General features: G+C 40.9%; 1 protein-coding gene across 2 annotated transcripts in view; it reads left to right on the forward strand.

Moving 5' to 3' along the window:
* fyco1b (FYVE and coiled-coil domain autophagy adaptor 1b) overlaps nucleotides 1-23,562 on the forward strand; it is a gene marked incomplete at its 5' end in the record, with an annotated part of 190,474 nt that overhangs the window by 162,551 nt on the left and 4,361 nt on the right. The window contains 13 exons of one of the 2 annotated variants that reach the window (XM_079243155.1): nucleotides 1,696-1,818; nucleotides 2,112-2,218; nucleotides 7,615-7,740; nucleotides 9,815-9,921; nucleotides 11,360-11,503; nucleotides 13,511-13,607; nucleotides 13,724-16,165; nucleotides 16,688-16,780; nucleotides 18,428-18,546; nucleotides 18,774-18,941; nucleotides 19,178-19,318; nucleotides 21,970-22,178; nucleotides 22,851-22,992. In XM_079243155.1, the coding sequence (XP_079099281.1) occupies nucleotides 1,752-1,818; nucleotides 2,112-2,218; nucleotides 7,615-7,740; nucleotides 9,815-9,921; nucleotides 11,360-11,503; nucleotides 13,511-13,607; nucleotides 13,724-16,165; nucleotides 16,688-16,780; nucleotides 18,428-18,546; nucleotides 18,774-18,941; nucleotides 19,178-19,318; nucleotides 21,970-22,178; nucleotides 22,851-22,992 (3,962 nt within the window). Of the gene's footprint in view, nucleotides 1-1,695; nucleotides 1,819-2,111; nucleotides 2,219-7,614; nucleotides 7,741-9,814; nucleotides 9,922-11,359; nucleotides 11,504-13,510; nucleotides 13,608-13,723; nucleotides 16,166-16,687; nucleotides 16,781-18,427; nucleotides 18,547-18,773; nucleotides 18,942-19,177; nucleotides 19,319-21,969; nucleotides 22,179-22,850; nucleotides 22,993-23,562 lie in introns of those variants that run through there. The other variant, XM_079243154.1, reaches the window with a different exon arrangement.

Below are 23,562 nucleotides of genomic sequence, written 5' to 3' on the forward strand. Positions count from 1 at the left end.
AAGCACCATAATGACATGGGACTGACAAATAGTGAAGCATACTGTACCTGCAAGAAGGCTTTACCTGTTTCACGCAAGGGTCTGTGGCACAAATACTTCTGAAAACTTGGGAACTGGGATTTAACCTTAAGCATTCACGTCAAAGCTGAACAGAAACCCAACCTCGTTTTCAGATCACTCAAAATTTGTACGAGTTTTAGGAATCTTGGTTTCACACATGACGGCAAAACATCCACATCTCTTTTAACTGTTACTGAAGTGATGCTTCTCCAGAATAAAGATAAATAAATAAATAAATAAATAAATTGACATATTGATGAATAACAATTGGTTTGTAAATTAAATTTAAAATGAAAAGCAAACCGTGATTGTGTTAAGTTTAGAGCAGGGATCTCTACATTTATATTAACTATTCTGTAACTTTTAGATGCAACATCTCTTTCTCACACTAGAATGGCATTAATGGCTTATTATCGGGCCTCTGTTGATATATATATATATATATATATATATATATATATATATATATATATATATATTTATATATTTATATGTACACACACACAAATCAATTAATAGAAATCTTTGTAAATTCCTACAGAAATAATATAGTTAAAATAATTTCATTATTGTATAAACCATTTGAGCAGAAACAAGAAGACTTATATCAAAAATAGGCCCTTTAAAAGAAAAGTGAGAACAAGAACAGCAGAAAAAGACTAGGCCAATGTTATCTTCATAAACAGTGATATTAACTTTTCAATCTGATTTTCATTATATAATGAAAAAAATTAAATAAACAAAGAAATAAGTAAATAAATATAAAGGCAATATTTTGATGACGTGAATAAATGTTTATCTAGGCCGTTTAATGTCTTTGTTGTGCCTTTCAACCAAACTAGGCACCGTTTTATTGGCCAACATAGCTGTCAATCGTTACAGAGCCCGCCTCCAATTCTAGCAAGTTTCCACTGTGTGTCACCCAGAAACTGGACATCTCGGACAATTTTACATATCCAGTAGGTGCATTGTCTTCTTATATTTTAGTACTGATGTATTTGTCTTCATTTTACAATCCAAAGATGGTTATTTTATACCGAAATGATCTTGAAAAAGAACAGGAAATCACTGGCTGAGAGCAGGTGCATGTCCTGTAGAGCTTGCTAGCTTTGGCAACTCGATGTTTCTGTAGCAGTATGTTTCGTGTTAAGCTATTTGCAAGTCATATGTGTGAATATTTGTGTTTCAGGTTGTATGTGATTGTTTGATCAGTGTGTTGTATGTGATTGTTTGATCAGTGTGGACCGATAAGGACATTGTCGCAAGAGTTATGTGTCATCGTCATGTTGTTCCAACAGCAGTAGAATTTAGCTAAGTTTACTCCTGCCATTGAGTCATCCCCTCAGTGTTTACATCAGTTTGTTGAATATTTAGAGTCCGATCTGCAAAAGTATTCATAAACGAACTTTATGCAAAACAGCCCATTAGAGAGGCTAGGGTTTCCTATTTTTAAAGCTGGGAAAACCTAATTTAGACATCCTCATTTAATGTTTATCCCCAACATTGAGCTTCTTAGACACGTTATTATTGCCACATGCTGTGAATTTGTTTTTGTGTGTTTTATTAGCAGCTTAGGGAAATGCTGAACAGAGTTTATTCCATGTAAACACATATAAACATGCAAAATAACTTAAAATTCTCTTTCTCCCCCACATGAAAATTTTATTGAGTACATCACTCCTCTTCCCACAATGGCCTCCTCTTCCTCCTCATCGGTTGGAGATAAACAGCTGCAGAGGATAATCAGAGATCTGCGTGGTAATTAAGTTGTTCTCACTTACAATAAGCCACATATGTGCCAAACAGTATATTATTGGATATGTCTGAACATTAAGATATTAATATGTTCTTGAGACACAGCAACATGAAATGTTTGACATTTCACATACTTTTTTTTTTTTTTTTTTTTTTTTTTTTTTTTTTTTTTACAATAGGTTCATATAAGAAACTTAAATAATGCTAAATTTTCAGTCATCAATGTTTACAAGTCAAAATGACAGCAGATTTAGAAGCTATTCATATCTATCTTCTAATTTTGCTCTGTACTGTAGATGCTGTTTTTGAGTTGAGTAAAGAACACAAGGACACCGGTGAACCCATTACAGATGACAGCGCCAGTCTGCACAAGTTTTTCTATAAGCTAGAATACCTTCTGCAGGTATGTTATTTCATTGAAGTAAATCATTTTAATGAATTAAGGAGATCATTTGTCACTTTGAAGACTCATTCTATAAAGTGTCCAAAACCAGTTTTTCCAAAGGAGCGCTGTGATAGATTTTCCTTTTTTCATTTTTGTTTAATGTTCAAATCAATTGAATAAATTAATTTTAAACAATTGAAAATCCACTGTGACTTTAGAACTATTGAATGTATGTTCTGTCACTTTAAATTATCTTTGTATTGCTGACTGATCAATTACTGACTTGGTAGAGGTGAATAGGCTGGATCATTGCTTACTTTATTCCTGTTTATCAGCTGGACCATTTGGTTGCACATCAGGCTACAAGGATGCTAAAGCATGAAACTGAAATCAAACACTGGTCGTACAAAGAAAAGATTTGCACTGATTACTCGTAAATTTTTGTACTTGAAATTTGGAAAGTTACCTTAGAGTATACAAAGTAAGAGTTTTAAATACAAGAGCTTGTTACTTATGCATGAATTTAAATACAGGTTTTGTTGTTGATGGAGAAGTTCCAGTGTAAAGGTTTAGCTAAGCCAGAACAAAGTATTTGAGAAGGCACAAGCCATGTGCCTTTTTTCAGTAACTTATTTAATACATTTTTATTATTATTTGTTTTGAAGAAAAAAAACAGTGAACAACATACCAAATCTGTTTTTCTTCATGTGAGTATACTGACTAAGCTTGCACTGACTGCATTAAAAAGGAAAACTTGTTGCCTCTGCTTATGCATCTGGAACCTCAGTGGCATGGATGAGAGGACAGCAAAGATGAAGGCAAACGACATCAAACAGAGCCAAACTGCCACAAGCGAGAGCATTTACATGCTCCATAAAGCAGTCTGGTGTGAGGGGAAGCTTGATGCTGACTCCGGGAATTATCTGACTTGTAATGTCATGTGAGGAAAGTCACAATTAAGAAATGATGAATAAGTTATTTTAAGCATTTTTCTTTCATTAGTTTTAAGAAGACAGATCTTTGTAGGTTTGACAATAATGAGAAACTTGTTATCTGAATAGAAAACAGAATTTCTCCTAATCTTCTTCCTACTTTTTCTTAGAAAGGTAAAATCCACCTTCCTTTGGTACTAGAAAGCCTCTGATAGAAAGCTAAATTTATTTCTGATATCATGTTGGTTGAACAATATGAAGGGAATTTTTCCATCTATCTGCAAGTATTGTAATCCAGTAGATTATTAATGTATTCAAACATTAGCTATATGCATGTTACTGCTGTTGCCAGAGATCAGAAATTGGTGCACATTTCCAGTATTTAACTTTACTTGACCTTTTTAATGAAGATATAAAATGTTTTCTTTAGTTATAATTCAAACTAAAATGACCTGGAACATGTTTTTCTTATTCTTTGTGTGGTAAAAATAATTGTGTGCGTGTTAAAAGCTGTATATAAACTGAAAGATAGATAAAATCTGGGGCCTGTTTGAGCATGTCTTTTTTTGTATTTATGAAAACATGAACCAATATTTCAAGTTTACAAAATTATTATAGTTCATCGAAAGAGCAGTACAAATGCTTATTCTAAATACATAACATCTCAAATGATTTTTTTTTTATGTTTATGGCTTATAAACCAACCTCCATCCATCCATCCATCCATCTTCTGCCGCTTATCCGGGGTCGGGTCGCGGGGGCAGCAGCCTAAGCAGGGAAGCCCAGACTTCCCTCTCCCCAGCCACATTTGCCAACTCTGCGGGGGGGATCCCGAGGCATTATCAGGCCAGACGAGAGATATAATCCCTCCAGCGTGTCCTGGATCTTCCCCGGGGTCTCCTCCCAGAGGGACGTGCCTGGAACACCTCACCAGGGAGGCGTCCAGGAAGCATCCTGACCAGATGCCCGAGCCACCTCAACTGGTTCCTCTCGATGCGGAGGAGCAGCGGCTCTACTCTGAGCCCCTCCCTGATGACCGAGCTCCTCACCCTATCTCTAAGGGTGAGCCCGGCCACCCTGTGGAGGAAACCCATTTCAGCCGCCTGTATACGAGATCTCGTTCTTTCAGTCAAGACCCACTGCTCATGACCATACGTGAGGGTAGGAACGTAGATTGACTGGTAAATCGAGAGCTTCGCCTTCTGGCTCAGCTCCTTCTTCACCACGACAGACCAGCGCAGAGCCCGCATTACTGCAGACGCCGCACCGATCCGTCTGTCGATCTCGCGCTCCATCCTTCCCTCACTCGTGAACAAGACCCCGAGATATTTAAACTCCTCCACTTGAGGCAGGACCTCACTCCCGACCCAGAGAGGGCAATCCACCCTATTCCGGCTGAGGACCATGGTCTCAGATTTGGAGGTGCTGATTCTCATCTCAGCTGCTTCACACTCGGCCGCAAATCGCTCAAGCGAGAGCTGGAGATCACGACCAGATGAAGCCAACAGGACCACGTCATCTGCAAAAAGCAGGGACCCAATCCTGAGGCCACCAAGTCGGATCCCCTCAACACCTCGGCTGCATCTCGAAATTCTGTCCATATACGTTATGAACAGAATCGGTGATAAAGGGCAGCCTTGGCAGAGTCCAACCCTCACCGGAAACGAATCCGACTTACTACTGGCAATGCGGACCAAGCTCTGACACCTGTACAGGGACCGGACAGCTCGTACAAGGGGGTCCGGTACCCCATACTCCCGGAGTACCCCCCACAGGAGCCCCCACGGTCGAATGCCTTCTCCAGATCCACAAAGCACATGTAGACTGGTTGGGCAAACTCCCATGCTCCCTCCAGGACACCCAAAGAGGGTATAGAGCTGGTCCACTGTTCCGCGACCAGGACGAAAACCACACTGCTCCTCCTCAATCCGGGATTCGACTATCCGGCGGACCCTCCTCTCCAGGACCCCTGAATAGACCTTACCAGGGAAGCTGAGGAGTGTGATTCCCCTGTAATTGGAACACACCCTCCGGGCCCCCTTCTTAAAAAGGGGGACCACCACCCCAGTCTGCCAATCCAGCGGTACTGCCCCCGATGTCCACACGATGCTGCAGAGGCGTGTCAGCCAGGACAGCCCCACAACATCCAGAGCCTTAAGGAACTCCGGGCGGATCTCATCCACCCCCGGGGCCTTGCCACCAAGGAGCTTTTTGACCACCTCAGCGACTTCAGCCCCAGAGATAGGAGAGTCCACCCCTGAGTCCACCAGCTCTGCTTCCTCATCGGAAGACGTGTTGGTAGGATTGAGGAGGTCTTCGAAATATTCCTTCCACCGACCCACTACGTCCCGAGTTGAGGTCAGCAGCTCCCCACCTCCACTGTACACAGTGTTGATGGAGCACTGCTTCCCCCTCCTGAGCCGCCGGATGGTGGACCAGAATCTCCTCGAAGCCGTCCGGAAGTCTTTCTCCATGGCCTCGCCGAACTCCTCCCATGCCCGAGTTTTTGCCTCGGCAACAGCCGAAGCCGCATGCCACTTAGCCCGCCGGTACCAATCAGCTGCCTCCACAGTACCACAGGCCAAGAAGGCCCAATAGGACTCCTTCTTCAGCTTGACGGCATCCCTCACTGTTGGTGTCCACCAACGAGTCCTGGGATTACCACCACGACAGGCACCAACGACCTTACAGCCACAGCTCCGGCTGGCCGCCTCAGCAATAGAGGCACGGAACACAGCCCATTCGGACTCAATGTCCCCCGCCTCACTCGGGACATGTTCGAAGCTCTGCTGAAGGTGGGAGTTGAAGCTCACTCTGACAGGGGACTCAGCCAGACGTTCCCAGCAGACCCTCACAACACGTTTGGGTCTGCCAGATCTGACCGGCTTCCTCCCCCACCATCTGAGCCAACTCACCACCAGGTGGTGATCAGTTGACAGCTCCGCCCCCCTCTTCACCCGAGTGTCCAAGGCATGTGGCCGCAGGTCCGACGATACGACTACATAATCGATCATCGAACTGCGGCCCAGGGAATCCTGATGCCAGGTGTACATATGGACACTCTTATGTTGGAACATGGTGTTCGTTATGGACAATCCATGACGAGCACAGAAGTCCAATAACAAAACACCATTTGGGTTCAGAGGGGGGGGGACCATGCCTCCCAATCACTCCCCTCCAGGTCTCACTGTCATTGCCCACGTGAGCATTGAAGTCCCCCAGCAGAACAATGGAGTCCCCAGAAGGAGCACCCTCCAGCACTCCCTCCAAGGACTCCAGAAAGGGTGGGTAATCTGAACTGCTGTTCGGTGCATAAGCACAGACAACAGTCAGGACCCGTCTCCCCACCCGGAGGCGGAGGGAAACTACCCTTTCATCCACCGGGGTAAACCCCAACGTGCAGGCACCAAGCTGGGGGCTGATGAGAATGCCCACACCTGCTCGGCGCCTCTCACCATGAGCAACTCCAGAGTGGAAGAAGGTCCAGCCCCTCTCGAGGGTACTGGTTCCAGAGCCCAAGCCATGCATTGAGGTGAGTCCAACTATATCTAGCCAGAACAGCTCAACCTCACGCACAAGCTCAGGCTCCTTCCCCACCAGAGAGGTGACGTTCCACGTCCCCAGAGCCAGCTTCTGCAGCCGGGGATCGGACCACCAGAGTCCCTGCCCCTTGCTGCCGCCCAGCTCACATTGCACCCGACCCCTACGGCTCCTCCCACAGATGGTGAGCCCACGGGAGGTGGGGCCCATGTAACCCTTTCGGGCTGAGCCCGACTGGGCCCCATGGGCGAAGGCCCGGCCACCAGACGCTCGCTCTCGTACCCCACCTCCAGGCCTGGCTCCAGAGGGGGGTCCCGGTAACCCGCGTCCGGGCAAAGGAACATTCATGCCCAGATTGGTCGTCATCATAGAGGTCGATGAGCCGTGCTTGGTCTGGTCCCTCCCCTAGACACCTGTTTGCCATAGGTGACCCTACCAGGGGCATAAAGCCCCCGACAACATAGCTGCTAGGATCTTCGGGACGCACAAACCCCTCCACCACGATAAGGTGACGGCTCAGGGAGGGGTACCAACCTCTAATGTGGAAATTTCTCATTTCCTTTTTCTCTTTTTTTTGTTTCTTTGTTAGATGATTAAAATGTGTATTTATATATTGTTTTCAGTCAGTTTGCTAGTTCAGATATTGATTGAGTATTCCATCTTTAGAGTGGAACATCAGATGTGAGTAATTGTTGGCAAAGTCTTAATCTGTAAACAGAAAAGTATTTAAAGCAATTAGTTAAGCGCTATGCAGAAAAAGTAGAATTTTTCCACATGAAAATCAGAGTTTCGGTAAAAACGATGCAGTTAAAAGAAAAGATTTAATCAAGTGCAGAGCAAACTCTCATCTAAGACCGTGACTCTCACACAGACGAGCCGGACACAAGTTGGAGAATCCATATTAAAGGGGAAATTTAAAACAAACTGGCCTGTGTTTCTCAGTTTGACCAGAAAGAGAAGACAACCTTTCTCGGCCAGAGAAAAGACTACTGGGATTACTTCTGCGACTGCCTGATTAAGATCAAGGGAGCTAACGATGGCATCCGTTTTGTAAAGTCCATTCCTGAGGTAATCTTCCTGTGTGACACACACAGTTAGCCTCAGGCCAGCTATACCATTCATCTCACACACACACACACACACACACACGTACAGTAGCTGTAAAAGCATGCAACTAATCCTGTGGTTAGTCAGGAGCAGTAAGACGTTGCTAATTCACTTGCTGTCTAACACCTGTGGCACCTGTACCGTTTCTTTCTCACTTTCTGTTCTGGGAATTCAAAGCGGTGAGCTACATGTTGTCAATAAATTAGCCCTAGTTTATATTATATGTCTAGTAATCTAGTTTATATTTAGGCTCAGCTTGTCTAACCTTCAGTGCAACTAATTTTTAATCAGTCATTAATGTATGTATTTGTTTAAACATGTCACTAATACTTGTCTTGCTTGTAGTAAGAGATGAACACACACAACTTGTGCCATTTTCTGTGTGTTAGGGTTGCCACTATGCCTGAGTCGGAACACACAATCCACATTATTTACTTGATTACTTGTTTTGCCTGCCAAGTGGATGAAAATATCTACAAGCGTTAATCCCAGAGATCTACAGGTTTTCTTGTTTAGTCTTTTTTTCCCCATCACATTTAAGAGAGTAAATGTTTAATCGTGGCTTATTTTATACCTGTTTATCAGCGAACATTTCAAAGCTTCTCTGCTCTCTTCTATGAAGTGTTAAATATCTGATGTGAATTTATTAACTGGAGTGGATGATTTTTTTTTTGTTTCTCGTTTCTCATTTCTCGTTTTTTTCAATAAGTTTTACTGCTGTTGTGAGGCTTTGTAGAGACTTTGGTGGCACTGCTGTTTTAATGTCTAGCAGTTTAGTCAGTAGTAGCTGCTTTTACATGCTTTATATACAGACTTGACCTAAAAGGCTGAAATAACATAAGATCCTATTCTGTAACGGGACAAATAATGCTAATGTAAGAAATGACATACTTTTTTATCTGTTACAGTTTCTTGGAAGGACTTGTGGCTCCTCTAAATGTCCCTCGTCCAACAAATATTCCAAAATAATCTCATCTGTGATGCTAATATCTGATAGCTTATATTGGATAATATGTCATATGATTGCGTCTTTATTCAGGAAATGTTTAAAATTGCTGCTTAGCCATTGCAAAAAAAAAAATTTTTATCATGGACTTTTGATATTTAATAGCTGATTGTATCAATGTTCAAAACACTTCATCTATTTCAACAAGCTGTTGTTTCATTTTTGAGTTGGGAAAGAAGTGAAAGTATTCCAGCATGAGTGGGTTAAATTACAAATGAGTCCTGATTCATACACACGCAATGCAAGCTCTGTGGTTTACAAACGAAATGTTTTTGTGGTTTAAAGCTTCTTCAGACATTTAAACGAATCTGTTTGTTCATCAGAAAATCACACTCCACAATCGCCCATTGCCAAGTTATTGTTGTAAACCTTTAGTATTCTTATCTGAATGTTGCTTTGATTCCTTTTATTTCCATACCCATTGGTCACAGACATAAACAAGCCCAACAACTCCAGCTGGTGTCCCTTCGGTAGATCCGTGTGCCTGCCTGTTGTCTTACTTAAATCCCTCCATCTGCCAATGTGTTGAAGAGTCTCGGATTAAACATAGACATTGTACATTTAGTCTCTGGATGCTGAGATATCTACAAGCTGATTATCTATTTTGACAGATTAGTCACTTAAGTCATTTTAGAGCAACAAAGAAAATATTTCCTGGAAGCAGCTTTGTCAGAGTTATTTCCTCTTATGACAATTTTCTAACGTTGCAAACTTGACATGTTTATTGTTTTAATGTTTTGGTTCAACAAGCAATCAAGGACATTATCTTGGGCCTTGTAATGGAAAGGTTTTACATTTAAAAAAAAAAAAAAAAAAGTTACTGATCCATATCAACAAATCAAATGGTTGCAGCTGACTCTGGCGCGATTGTCCTGCCACCAAAAGTGTAGATGCATTTGCATCATAGAGAAAATTGCCTGATCTGTAGAGTTCAGAAAATGTCTTGAGCCAGGTCAGCATCTTTTTCTGTCATTTCATTGTACATATATGTGAGCGAATGCACACCGACACGTTTCTGTGTGTCCTCAGTTGAAGACATCACTGGGGAAAGGAAGGGCCTTCATCCGCTACTCTCTCGTTCACCAGCGCCTTGCTGACACTCTGCAGCAGTGCCTCATAAATCACAAGGTCACAAGGTCAGCAGCCACAGGCACACACATACATTTTCCTGTTTCCTCTTGGTTATAGTGTAGAAGTTGTGTTTCACTCCAGTGAGGTGGTGTACTTTGTCGTGCGCCATTCTCAGAAGTGTAACTCACCCTTCCTGATTTCTGTTTTATTTCAGTTTTTATAGAAAACCCAACAACGACACATCCCACGTTTACATCCCTACAGACACATCTCGCTTCCTTTTTTACATGTAGAAAAAAGAAAAGGTCACCTGGGTGGTCTTGTAAAGGCAAATGGCTTGGCAAAAGTGTAATTCTTCAGATACTGATAATGATTGACTACAGTCTGATTCAATTCCATTTTTGATTCAGACTCAGGTTTTTAAATACAGAAGAGCTGTGTGTTCAGACACTCTTCCAGAAAACCATGCGCAAAGAAAACAGAAGTAAGCTTGAAAGCAGAACAAACTGGCTTGTAGTTTCTGATGAATTTATTGCTATTACGCTGTATCGATTGCTATGGCAACTCTTAAAGCAAAGTTTATCAGCAACTTGCTGCTTCCTCATAAACACCAATATGTTATGCAGTACGGAGGCTTAAAGACGCAGGCAGCCAAGAAAACCTGAAGCACAAGGAAACATCTTCTGCATGAATAGTTTACATTAAGGGTACCCAAGTTCAGCTCTACCATCCTGCAACTTTTATATGCAGTGCTTGTCCCACACGTCTGAATCTAATAGCTGCATGTCATCCAGCTGTGCAGACGCCTGGCAACAAGCCTTCATTTAATTCAGGTGTGTTGGACAAGGATTGCAGGATGGTAGTTCTTGAGGTCCAAACTTGGGCACCCCTGGTTTACATACATGATCTTTTAATGAAGCCAAAGAGTTTTTAATAAGTTGTACTTTATGAGTCGTTATAGCTGATAGATTTATCATTTTGCACATTTGTTTTTCTTTTGTTGTTTTTTGTCCTGCTGTCTGTTAGTAACCAAGTTTTACTTAATTGTTTTGGCTGTAACATCATCATTTTAGGTGCAGCCATTATTTGATTAATGATTTTATATTATGTCTCAGAATTTTACTTTTCTTTCTATCTTTGTCACCAAATTTTCTGAGACGGGCTCTGCTAAAGTTATCTTCCTTTTTTCAGAACGGCATGTTAGGAGGACATGTTGTCTTACAGCTGGGACCTCCAAATCTGGTTCATCTGTGGCCAGTGTCCTGCAGGTGTTGGATGTTTACACCTGATTTACATAAAATGGATCTCCTCAGCTTTTTGTCAAGCTTTGCACCAGTCTGTCAATGATCCATTCATGAGAATCAGTTGTGTTGCTGCAGGAAAACATCTAACACCTGCAGGATACCTTCAGGCCCTCAGTGATCAGATTTAGGGTTTCCTGCTTTACAGTCTAGACATTGTTTTTAACATTGATAAATATTTGATTCTGTTCTGTTAATGCAGTGACTGGTATTATGCCAGAAGTCCTCTCCTGAAGTGTCATCTCACTGCTGATATAATCAACCATCTTTATGAGCTCAACCAGATCCAGTTTGATGTGGCGGCCAGAGGTTATGATCTCGATGCAGATTGGCCAACATTTGCAAGGTGCCCTCACCTTTTTTTTTTCTTTTTTACTAAACATTTTACTGCTGATAGCTTCTTTCTTTTGGTGATGAAAAACAAAGCTGTGGAAGTTGATTTCATTTTAAGGAGCAGTTTTGCTTTGTTTGGGAATGATTAGAAAATGAACTTAAATGAACAGATAGTACTGGTAAATGACACACTGCTCTGATGCAGCTGATGTTACACTGTGGTCGGAGAGTATAGCGTAATTCACAGCTCCAAGTAATTATCCCTTTATCCTACACCTTCACAACTATTTTTCCTTTGCTTGACTGTGCACAAAGGTTGCACTGATGGCATGTTAGTGCTGACGCAGACAGTGTGAGCACTGATCGTTGCTCCCAGCATTAGCAGCTTTGTCAAATGTTTCGCTTATGTTCTCAGGTTGCAGTCGCTCAGGCAGTGGATAGCTATTGCAAAGTGTAATCTGCAGTGTCAGTGCAGAGCACAAGCTCTGGCCTCGCAGATAGATGCATCATTATCTTTAAGGATTATTACCCTTACATTACTTGTTCTTGTTGACATTTCTCTGAAGCAAAATTAAATTAAGCTGAGCACACACACACACATCCTCTTCCACATAGTTTTCTCACCATTTCCAGTTATAAACTTACTCAGATCACAAGTTTCTCTGAAAAAGACAGATCATTGTGTTACAAGGTTTACTTAAGATCATTTTGCCTTGTTTTATTTTATCTGCAGCTTTACTATCAATAGCACAGAACCTCATCTCATCAACACATTTCTTAAAGAAAGAGCAGCTAGCCATAACGTTGACTGACGGCTAAAGAGAAAAGATACACGTTATCACAATGCACTAACTGAAAGAGTTGGAGGAGGAAGAGATCCATTGTCAGTATTTCAGATGTCATAGTGACCGGTAGATTGTGACTTTTAGATGACTTACTACAACAGGCTTTTCTATCAATGATATAGCATTGAAATGAAACCTGTAGCATTTAAAAGTGTTTTTAAGCTCTTTTAGTTTCACTTTTGACATTTCTAAGAAGGAAGATAATAAGTGGTTTATTTAAATATGATGTGACACCGCAGTGCCAAAGCTTGTGGACTGAACTTGTCCAACGTTGCTGAAATCTAATGTAGACTCTTTTTATTTGATGAGACAACTGTATCTCACGGATTCTGTATTGTTAAGAAATGACTTTTTATGTTTACACTCAACCAGAAGATGAGTCATAAAATAACCCGGCTCTGTTCCCTGGATGTTGCATCACTTGTTTAGTTGTCAAAACTTCTGGTTTGTTCATTTTTGGCATGTGTATTGTTTATGAAAATACGACAGTTTTGTTTTCACCAGAAAACTTCAAGAAATGGTTTAAACATGTTTTCATCCTGCTGTCTGTTTGTGATCAGACTTTATTTAGTTGTTTTGGCTCCACTATCATTATTTTAGATACAAACAGTATTTAGTTATTTGTTTGATCGCTTGGCACCTAATTTTCTGAGACTGGATCGGCGTTACGTTATTTCCCTTTATTTCAGAACTGAATGTAAAAATACTGCAGCTTTACAGTGTTGATGTTGTTTTCAACATCAATTAATTTTTAATTATATTCTGTTAATGCAGTGACTGGTATTATGTCTGGATTTCTTTGATGTGTCTCAATGCTGATATAAACAACCATTTTTAGAAATCATTTTAGAAATGACTTCTCATGTTTAAACTGAATTCACACCAGTTTTACTTGTTAAAGAACCAAAAGACACTTTCAGAAAACTGAGCAGTTTTTTTATTTTTTTATTTTTTTTAATGTTGCATAATTTCTTGTTTAGTTTTCAAAACATCTGGTTTGTACATTCTTGGAATGTTTACTGTTGGAGAAAATAAGGTGGTTTTTCATTTCACTAGAACACTTTAGAAATAGTGGAAAATTTTAAGCAGAAATCCAGTTTTACTAAAAGGATTAACAATTATCTCTAAAGGTTTATCTGTTGAAACATAACCCTAATTTTTGGTTTCTCTCAAAGGCGAACATTAGGAACGGGCTCAGCAGCTCTTCTGTGGAAACCCCCAAGTCGTTGTTCCAGCATCAACAGTCTGGTTAGCAGCTATTCACACCCACAGGTACACTAATAACATTAGCTTTTCTCAGTCTTACAGTCTTTGCTGAAAATGACAGATCCTAATTAGCCAGTGCTGCTGTTTTTGTTTGTTTTTTTTCTTTCTTTCATGCCTTACAGGGCCAGGAGTTTGTCCCAGTCCCAGAATTAAGTCACAGTTTGCTTGGTGAACTAGGAGAACTGGGAGAGCCATCTCCCTGCAGCATTGCAGAGGAACTCCGCATTGAACTTGACCAGTCCGAGCTCCGACAACGGGAGCTTTTGGTTCAGGTTCAGGAGTTGGGCAATGAGGCGACCAAACTGAAAAGTGTCATTAAAGACCTCCAAGGCCAGTTATCATCTCAAACGTCTTGCAGTTCAGCATCTGCAGCAATCCAAAGGTGCCAAGAAACGGGGAGTGAGGACAGAGTAAATCACCATCAAAGTTGCAGTGAATCATCTGTCACTGATCTACTAGAGAGACTCACAGCCGCTGAGAACAAAAATATGGAGCTTCTTTCTAAGTTAGATGAGGCTCTTACAGAAAAGGGACAACAAGCTGCCAGCTATTGCGACTCAGCCTGGAAAATCCAGGACCTCCTGGACAAACTCAAGGCTGCAGAGGAGGAGAGGCTGGACGCAAAGAGAGAGGCCGAGGACCGAGCCAGGCACTCTGAGCGCCTGTCACAGGAACTAAAACTCAAAGAAGAAGAGCTGAGGAACAGTGAGGAGAAGCTTGCTGAAGTGAAAGCGGGAGCCCATGAGGAGAGGGAGGAGGCGCTCGCGCGGTTAGAGGAGCTCCAAAGTGCAGTTGGTCGAATTCAGGGAGCGCTTACTTTGAAAGAGAAGGAGACGGGAAACTTGAGAGCTCAGCTTCAGGGTCTGCAAGCCTCTCTGGAGTGCAGAGAACGGCAGGCAGAGGAGCTGAGGAAAAGACTGCAGGAGGAGAGGGAGGAGGTGGAGCAGAGATGCGGTATGACTACTAGCCAGAGTGAAGAATTTGACAGTCAGATGCTGGATTTAAGAAAAACTCTAAAAAACAGGGAGAAAGAGCTAGCCGCTAGCTCAGAAAGGATAAAACATTTAGAGGAGCACCTCGAGAAGCTAAATGTTGAGAGAGAAACGCTCTGCCTTAAACTAAACGATGACGACATCAGTGTCTGCGATGAAACTGTCAACACTGGAGATCACGAAGCCCAGTGCAGCCGTCTCATGGAGATGAACACAAAACTTCTCCAAAAGATTAGTAAAAGCGAGACGAGCATGTTAGAGCTGACAGAGAGCAAGGCTGCTCTATTAGACCAGCTGGCTGCTTTGAGGGCCTCTGAGAAGCACTTCAGAGGTAGAGTCGAAGCTGCAAATATTAGTGTGGAAGACAGAGAGAAGAGGCTTTTAGATGAAAACCTGTGTCTTGAGGAGACTGTTCAAAAGATCCTTCTCCAGAAGGAGGAATCAGATGCTCAGAGAAACAAGTTAGAACTTGAGAAAACAAAGCTTTTAGATGTCCAAGCGTCAATGAATAAACGTTTAGCAGCAAACCAACAGGATCTGGACTCTCTCACTACCAAAGCTGAAAAGTTGGAAAAGAACCTCACAGTTTCCCAAAGAGGCCAAGCAGAGTTGCTTGAAAAGCTTCAGGAGACCGAAGCGAAGCTGAGAGAACAGACTGTGAAATGTGATCTCCTTCAAGCGAGAACGGAGGAGCTGGAGAGCAGGACTGGGGAGGTGCATGATGAAAAAGGAGCTGCAGAGAGCAATGAAAAGATGCAGAAGCTTCACACTGAACACCAGACCTCCTCACTGGAAACCAAAGAGGCTCCGATCAGACTGGTTATAGCTGAAGCCCAACTGGAACTCAACCTTAGAGAGGTAGCCAGGCTCAGGGAGGAGGTGGTGGAGCTCAGGGCTCAACTCCTGGCTGGAAGCGAGGAGAGGATGAAGATCCAGGCACTTCAGGAGGTGACGGACGCCTCCAGAGAGGATCTCCGTGTATTGGCTGATCAGCTGAAGGTCCAGGTGGAGGAGCTAAACCGTCGGCATGTGGATGAAATTCTTCGATCTCGGGAGCGGGAGGAGGCTCTTATTCGCGACCGTAACGGGGAGGCGCAAGCGCGAGCAGGTCTGGCTGCGGAGGTGACGGCCTCCAGAGAGGAGCTCGATAAACTGAAGCTGCGCTGCGACGCCTTGCGTTTGGAAAACAGCGAATCACGGGAGGCCCTTCACAGAGCAAACACAGAGACAGCAGAGCTCGGAGTGCATGTGTGCATGCTGACCGCTGAGAACGAGGAGGCCCGTCTGCGCTGGGAGGCGCTGTCCGCAAGACTGCAGGAGCTGGAGAAGGAGGCGGCTCAGGAAGCGGAGAGGCTGAACGCCTGCATGGAGCAGCTTTGTCAGGAGAACCAGGAGCTCCGCAGTCAGCTCCATAAGGATGAGGGTATGTTGGCATCCAGGCAAGAATTACAGACAGAGCTGAACAAGATGCAAGAGGAGGCCAAGGCTTCGCAGGAGACAAGCCAGGAGGAGATTCAGGTCCTCCAGTTCCAGCTCAGCAGCCAAGCCATGTGCCATGGAAACCAACTCCAGGTCAGACACGGGCTCTTCAGCTGGATGTGATATGCTTTGTGTGTTTTAATGCATGAAACTGCCTGACTTTTCTGCATTAGGCCTAATTCTTAAGTAAATAAATAAATAAATGAAGAAATAAACCTTTTTTGTTTAAGACATTTCAGATGGAGGAAGATGTGAAAAAACACAAAACATTAAAAGTCATACATTTAAGTGTCGTTCAAAAAACATGCAAAAAGATGAAGTCAGGAATCAGATTTTCATTCACTGATGATACTGAATGTGACAAAAAAAAGAGCTCAAAATAACCTCTGATTGGTTGAAATCAGTAATGAGAAAAATTCAGTTTCAAACCTGAATGGTTAATTTCTTTTGGAATGGAGATATGTCGCCATGGCAACCAATGATGAAAGCCTAACTTGTTTTAAGCAGAAAAGAGATCTATGAGCCCCACCTCTGAACCAGTCATTTTTCCTAGTAAAGCATTTTCATCATCTGGAAATATCACTGTGATGCTTTTTCATTTGAATTCTCTTTCAGAGTCTGAATCAGGACTTAGAAGAAGTGAAAGTGCAGCTGGCAACTGAGCAGGAGAAAGTTTTCAGCCTTGAGAACAAACTAAAGGAAATGGAGGTGAGAGAAGAAGTATGGGGACAATATGAATCCAGAAAGAAATTTACAGATGTAAAGGAATGTTTGCAAATCATTTCATAGTTTGTATTTGTAAACTAAGTTTTGTCACTCTGTTAAAAAAAAAAAAGCTGCAACATATTTATGTTTGTGAAGGTGTAGTGCAGGATTTACTGATTTTGGTGGCTCACCATGATTCTCCCAGGTTCATCCTAAAACGAGCACGGCTTGTGGGTGGATGTTGCCCCCCCCCCAGGTAGACAGGTAGTATAGTGTACCGGAGCCAGGAAATGATTCCTTTGTTTGACACCACCTTTCTCTCCCCTGCTGTATAATCCCCAACCTTTGGCCCTGAGGAGCTGCTGTTAGATGCAGGGCTGAACACAGTCGGCTAATGCAGCAGCTACCCCAGAGTTAAAACACCGTTAAAATGATACCTGCAGTGCATGGATGTCAGCCGGAGGAGGGCGAGGCGAGTGTCCGTCAATAAAGCCTGGATGAAGGTGACAGTGGCAGTTTGCACAGAGTCTACAGCACCTGCTGCTCCAGACTCGAACTCAGTGGTATTGGTTTATCACATTTACTTTGTCTTTTGAATTTATCTACTCCCTTTCAAGAGCCTGGTGGGGTGCAGAAAGACAGCGAGCCATGTGCTCTCCGATTGGACAGTTTGATTTGTCATCTACTGTATCAAATCGGTTAGAAGTGTAAAGATGGGGCCAAAAATCTACATTTGCAAAAGCACTTCTAATTTTCTTTACAAACACAAATCTATTTTTGTTTTGCTTTTTTTGCTTTTTCTGTTTTGTTTTTACAACCAAGCATACCCTTTTCTACACATTCACAAACTTAAATTTTTCAGACAATTTATTTTGCAGGGGGACATGTTAATTTATAGACACAAACTTGGAAAAATTATTTGCAAACATGAATTTATCTTTATGGCTTTGCATTAGGCCCATAGATAAATGGCCACTACATACACTGTAGTGTGTGTGTATATATATACATATATATATATATATATATATATATATATATATATATATATATACAATTCTGATCCCAACTTAATTCATATTTACAAGCTATTTTTAAAAAGAACTTTAAATGTAGTTGTAATGTGGCTTTTTTCTAAGAGTATACAATTTTTCTGTTTGGACATCAGAGTAATTTCCTGCATAAAGCCGACAAGGCAGAACAATAAAAGTATATAAATGACCACTTTCAAATTTTCCAATCTCTACCTTGCAATCCTTATTATGAAATAAACAGTTTGGGATTAATGATTTTAGGTTTAGAAGTAATTGAATGACTACATAGAAATGTGTTACAAGGAAGGGTCTTTTCGCCAGTAACTGTGGTCAGTAACAAATCTTTGGATCATTATGATACATAGAGGTGAAGAAATTGAAAATATAAACATCTGACCGTACAAAAGAGAAAATGGATAATAATTCTGCATCATCATGCAGAGTCTGTTCATCTTTTTTGGCATTTAACATCTGAGATTTATTTTAAAAGGTAAATAAATAAATTATTCCTGCTGCAATGTGTAAATTGCAAGTTAAAGTAATCATAATGTCACAGTCACAAGCATAACTGACAAAGAACTGCAAATTATGTCTTGCTTTGCTTTACTGATTGCAGGGTACGAATCAGAGATATTGCCAACAGATTGAGGAGAAAAACATCCAGATGGCCGATTCGGCAAATCTCATCCTGCAGAAAGAGGACGAGATAATCCATCTGAAACAGAATTTATCAAGGTGAGCTGCAGTATTCATAATCACACATTCTGGACCAAATTAAAGCTCTGCAAAACACTTTTAATTTTCTGTCATTTAATTTTGGCTTTACGTCTGACTTAGAGCAAAGAGCTGTTTGTTTTATTTGAGCATAACAGTGTCGTTTGATGGAAAGTATAAAAAGCACCTGAGATTCTCTGCGTTTGCCGAACATAACATGATTCAGACTGTGTACGTTCTGTTTGCAGGTGTGAGGAGAGCCTAGCAGCAGCTCAGCGGGCCTGTCAGGAGATGGCTGAAAATCTACGGAGGGTCACGCAGGACAAACAAAGCCTTGATCTCAAGACAGCTGCTGAACTTGATGATCTCTATCGTACCAAAATCAATCTGGAGGAAAGATTGGTTGAGCTTATCAGGTATAAACCTCCTTTCAATCCCAACTGGTTTTCCCATATCTGTTGGCTTTGCTGGCTTTTTCTTCTTTTTTTTTTCTTGGTTTGAATCATTTCTTGCTGTTTTTTTTGTTGTTGTTGTTGTTGTTGTTGTTGTTGTTGTTGTTATTATTGTTGGTCCATGTAACTCTAAAGCAATATGTAAACATGCTCTTTGTGCAATAGCTTTTGTTTGACTGAATTGACTGGACTTTCTGCAGGGAAAAAGATGCACTTTGGCAGAAGTCTGATGCACTGGAGTTTGAGCAGAAACTGCGAGATGAGGAGACGGAGAGGGACGTCAACTTCTGTCTGGGTTGTCACACTCAGTTCAGCTGGTGGCTTCGCAAATACAACTGCAGGTCAGATGGTCCTCTGTATATGAAACATAAATGCACGTCCCTCAGACAACCATGGCAACTGCATTTCATTATGCCTCTGTCAGATTGTATTTTTTTTTTCTCAGCTGAATCAGAAACTATTTTTAAATTCTGATTTATAGTGCCAGTAGACTTCCACATTAGGCAAAATTCATGTTAAAAACCTAAAAACCAGTGAGTAGTTTCACAATGACCACAAGGCCAAGAGGTTAGACCAGGACCCAATGACATTTTTACTTCCCTTTTTTCTCTTTTTGTTCGGAGGTGTGATCTGAAAAGTATTCTCTTCAGCACTTCTGATGGATCTGCATCAGCTGTGTCTGTACAGCGTCAGGATATCTATAATAAAACAAAACATTGTGATGGTTGTATTATGTAGAAAACAATACAACTTAACGAATCACTGGATCAGATTTTGGTATTTATTTTCAGAGTGAAACTATTAAGAATTGGCAGGTCTGTTTCAACAAAATGATCTGCAGATGCACGGATGCTGTGTTTTCATCGCAAAAGATACACTGAATGTCTGAACATGTGTTCACTTCTCAGAAATGACCTTAACATGTTCTTATAAATACCAGGCAAACTTAATTTAACACTCAGTGCCACATTTTTCCCCACATTCACAGCAGTGTTTTTTCTTTATTTTTAATCTTATTTGACCTTTTAATGATTTGATTATTTTTTATCTATTTTATAAAATATCTATAAAATCATATCCTATAATATGTATATAACATGTATTTTTGAAAAAATATTACTGATTCCTTTTTGTTTTCCCGTTTATTGCAGATGTAAGTCGCTTCAGTGAAAAAAGCATCTGCTAAATGATGAATAGAATAGAATACAACAGAATAGAAAAAGGAAACTTGGTTTTTATATATATTTGTACAATATTTTTCATACTACAAATTGCCCTGGAATTTAATTTTCATCAGTCAAAAATGTGCCAGGAAGAGGAAAAAACATACATAAGTCACACTAGACTATAAGTTGCATTTATTTAAAAAAATATTTTAAAAAACTTAAAAGCAAAACATTTAATCTGGAAAGGCAAATTATTCAACTCCACAATAGCACACAGAACAACATAAAGAGGCTTTTGCATCGCATGAAGCGGTCACACCAAGAAGGCTGCAGTCATTTCTATTCATCTTCTTGACAACCACCAGTGTTTGGAGACGTAACTGTGCCGTTGACATGTCTCTCCCAGCAGCACGTTGTTCAAGCACCCATCTGTAGAATCGTTCCTCCAACTCCAGCCATCTTGCTTTCCTTATTTTCTTCATCGCAGAAAGACAAACCTCTGATTTTCACTAGTCCCTCACAAGGTCCCTCCTAGGTGCAAACTTTCTTTCTCCTGTCCGTTTACAGTTTTCAGCAGCATATTTGACTACCTGTAGTTTGTAACCTGCAGAATAAGATAGGATTTCATGTTGAGGGTATTTTGTTTGTATTCAATCTTTTTCAGATTACTTTAATGTTTCACTTCATTATTTCAGTGTTCCAGCAGCAGCACAGTTGTCACAAGCCTACAGCGCCCTCTAACTGCTGTAGACGGTAACGTCTACTCCGTGTTACATATCAGTCAGTATGAATTAATGTTTAAAAACATGTTAACTATGAAAAACAGTGGGACTTGTGTGGACTTTAGAAAATATGGTATATCCATTGAATTCAAGATATTTCCATATTCTTCAGCATGTTGCAGTGTTATTGATGAGCCACTAATGTCCATCAAAGAGGCAAATTTGCATATATACCATCGTTACCATGCATATACTGGGAAAACAGCCTTAAATGGGTGTCCACTATACTGGACACTTTGCATGAAAATGTTCATATGTAGTATGCATGAAATTCATTTCATTATAAAACATTTTTTATCAGTCTATCAGTTTTTTTGCCACCTTTTCACTTCCCTGCCTTCCACACGCTTTCATCAGTTTTATTGGCTTCTGTTTAAAACATGTCTTTCAAGGTAAGGACATGACACTAGGGAAATTATTTTCACCTGCCCTGAACTGACACGTCAGCTGCATGTTGAATTAGATTTTTTAAAATGTTCTTTAGATCTTAGATATCACATCATATACTCAGGGATGAGCAGAGAAGTGACAGAAGTAATCCGCCAAATGTACCTCAACCATCCTCATAATTTCATGTGTGTGGGTCAGAAAGAATCACATTCACATTTGAGCTGAACGGGAAAGCAATCAATCTTGGTTGTTCACTATTCAGAATAAAAAAAAGTCAACATACATATCACAAAATTCTTATGCAGTTTCAGTGGCACAGAGTAGGAAGGTAGCCTGACTTAGTTGCACAGTTCTATACATGGAGGACTGACAGAGCAGAGAGTGGCGTCTATCCTGAGATCAAAGCTAAACAAATTGAAAATAACTCACTTTTGATGTTGGGTTTCTCATATTGGAAGCAAATTTCAAAATTTCAAAGAAAAAATGAAAAAGAGTGTGGGGAAAAAAAAAGTGTGACACAATAAGCTTTCAGAAGCCTGTCGCTATATATACATATATATAAGATATATTCATACATAGTTTTACACTTCAAACAAAGATGAGTGTTTTCTCTCTTCTTCTTTATGTTTGTTGTTTTTTTTTTTCCCCTCCCAGATTGTGTGGGCGTCCCTTCTGCTACTACTGCTGCAGCAACACAGTGAGCACCCAGCAGGGCGGCAACAGAGAGCGATGCTGTGGGGACTGCTACAACCAGCACAGCGCAGTCGTTGAGCGCCACCCGCAGGAGGAAGTGGTTCACAGTACGCCGGGTACACCATTCAGCCGCTTGCTGCAGGCTGGCCGAGCTGTGGCTGGTGTTGCAGGTAACATAATCTTAAACATTTACACACACACACATACATATATGAATATAAAAAATATATAATATACAGTTGTGTTCAGATGTATTTATATCCTTTCATTAAAGAAAAGGCTGAATTTACAACAGTCACTCAAATAACTGGAAACTTAAAAAAGGAACAATAACTAAAAATTTGCAAAAATATAATTTAGTAATATAAGACACTGTTTTTTTCATTTAATTGAGTTGAATAAAGAAAAACAAACAGACAAACAAATTGGTCCTGGACAAATTAGAGCACTTTTCTGTTGAACAGTGGGACAAAATACCTGTCAACAGGTGCAGAAGTCTGACTGAGAGGAACAGAAAACACCTGACTGTAGCCGAAACATCAAAGTTTTGTTAACAAATTATTAGTTTGAGTGATGTAATATGTAATAAATTATCTTATTTGTTTGCTTTTTTTTTTTTTAAAAAATTCTATTGAACCAGAATTAGAAAATAATGTAATGATTTTCAAAAAAATATATAATTACTTTAGCCAATTTCAGCTTATTTTACAGCCAGCTGTTTTTTTCCTTCTTTAATGAAAGGGTATGAATAAATATGAGCACAACTGTATGTGCACAGTTAACATGTTTGGTCTGGAGTCGTAGATGACGTGCAAAAAGGAACACAGTGTTTAATTTTTCAGGGGGAGATGAAGGAGGAAAGCTGGACGATGGTGTTTTTGACATTATCACAGAGGAGGAGGTGAGCGGGGTGTACGACAGTGACTCCCTCTCCTTTTCCACTGCCTGCTCTCCTGAGCATAGACAGCAGGGGGCAGCACAGCTGTAAGTATCACACACGCTGTCACAGATGACAACAAGGACAGTCAGCAACAGGGATTATAAACTGTAGCAGATTTATACGAACCACCAGAAAAGATTTTCTGTCCTTAAGCTTTTTTTTAAGCGTGAAACTGTTGACTTCATTTTAACCCCACTTAACAAACACTGTCTGGAAGTGTTTACAACAGAGGAAACACATTCTTTAAAATGTTTAAAAAATTGGTATAAAAAAGATTGATTTTTTTTTTTTTTTAACTTTTATCTAATAATCTTTACCTGTAGACATGGGTTTAGTGGTCCGATAAATGCATAAGCTGTCATGTTTTAAGAAGGACTCTAAAATTCAGATCCCAGAGTCTTAACCCCCCAGAAAATGTTTGTGATATGCTGGGGAAGGTTTTGCACAGTGGTCAGACTCTCTTATGATTGGTATGAGATCCGATTGAAAAACTAATGCAAACCTGGATGGAAATAAATATTTTGACACTGCAGAAGCTTGAAGCAATGCCATGATCAAGCTGTCATAATAAAACTAGAGGCAGACGCATGAAATCAGTGTGTGACTTTTTTCTT

Source organism: Telmatherina bonti (assembly GCF_933228915.1).
Source record: "Telmatherina bonti genome assembly, chromosome: 7".
NCBI lineage: Eukaryota > Metazoa > Chordata > Actinopteri > Atheriniformes > Telmatherinidae > Telmatherina > Telmatherina bonti.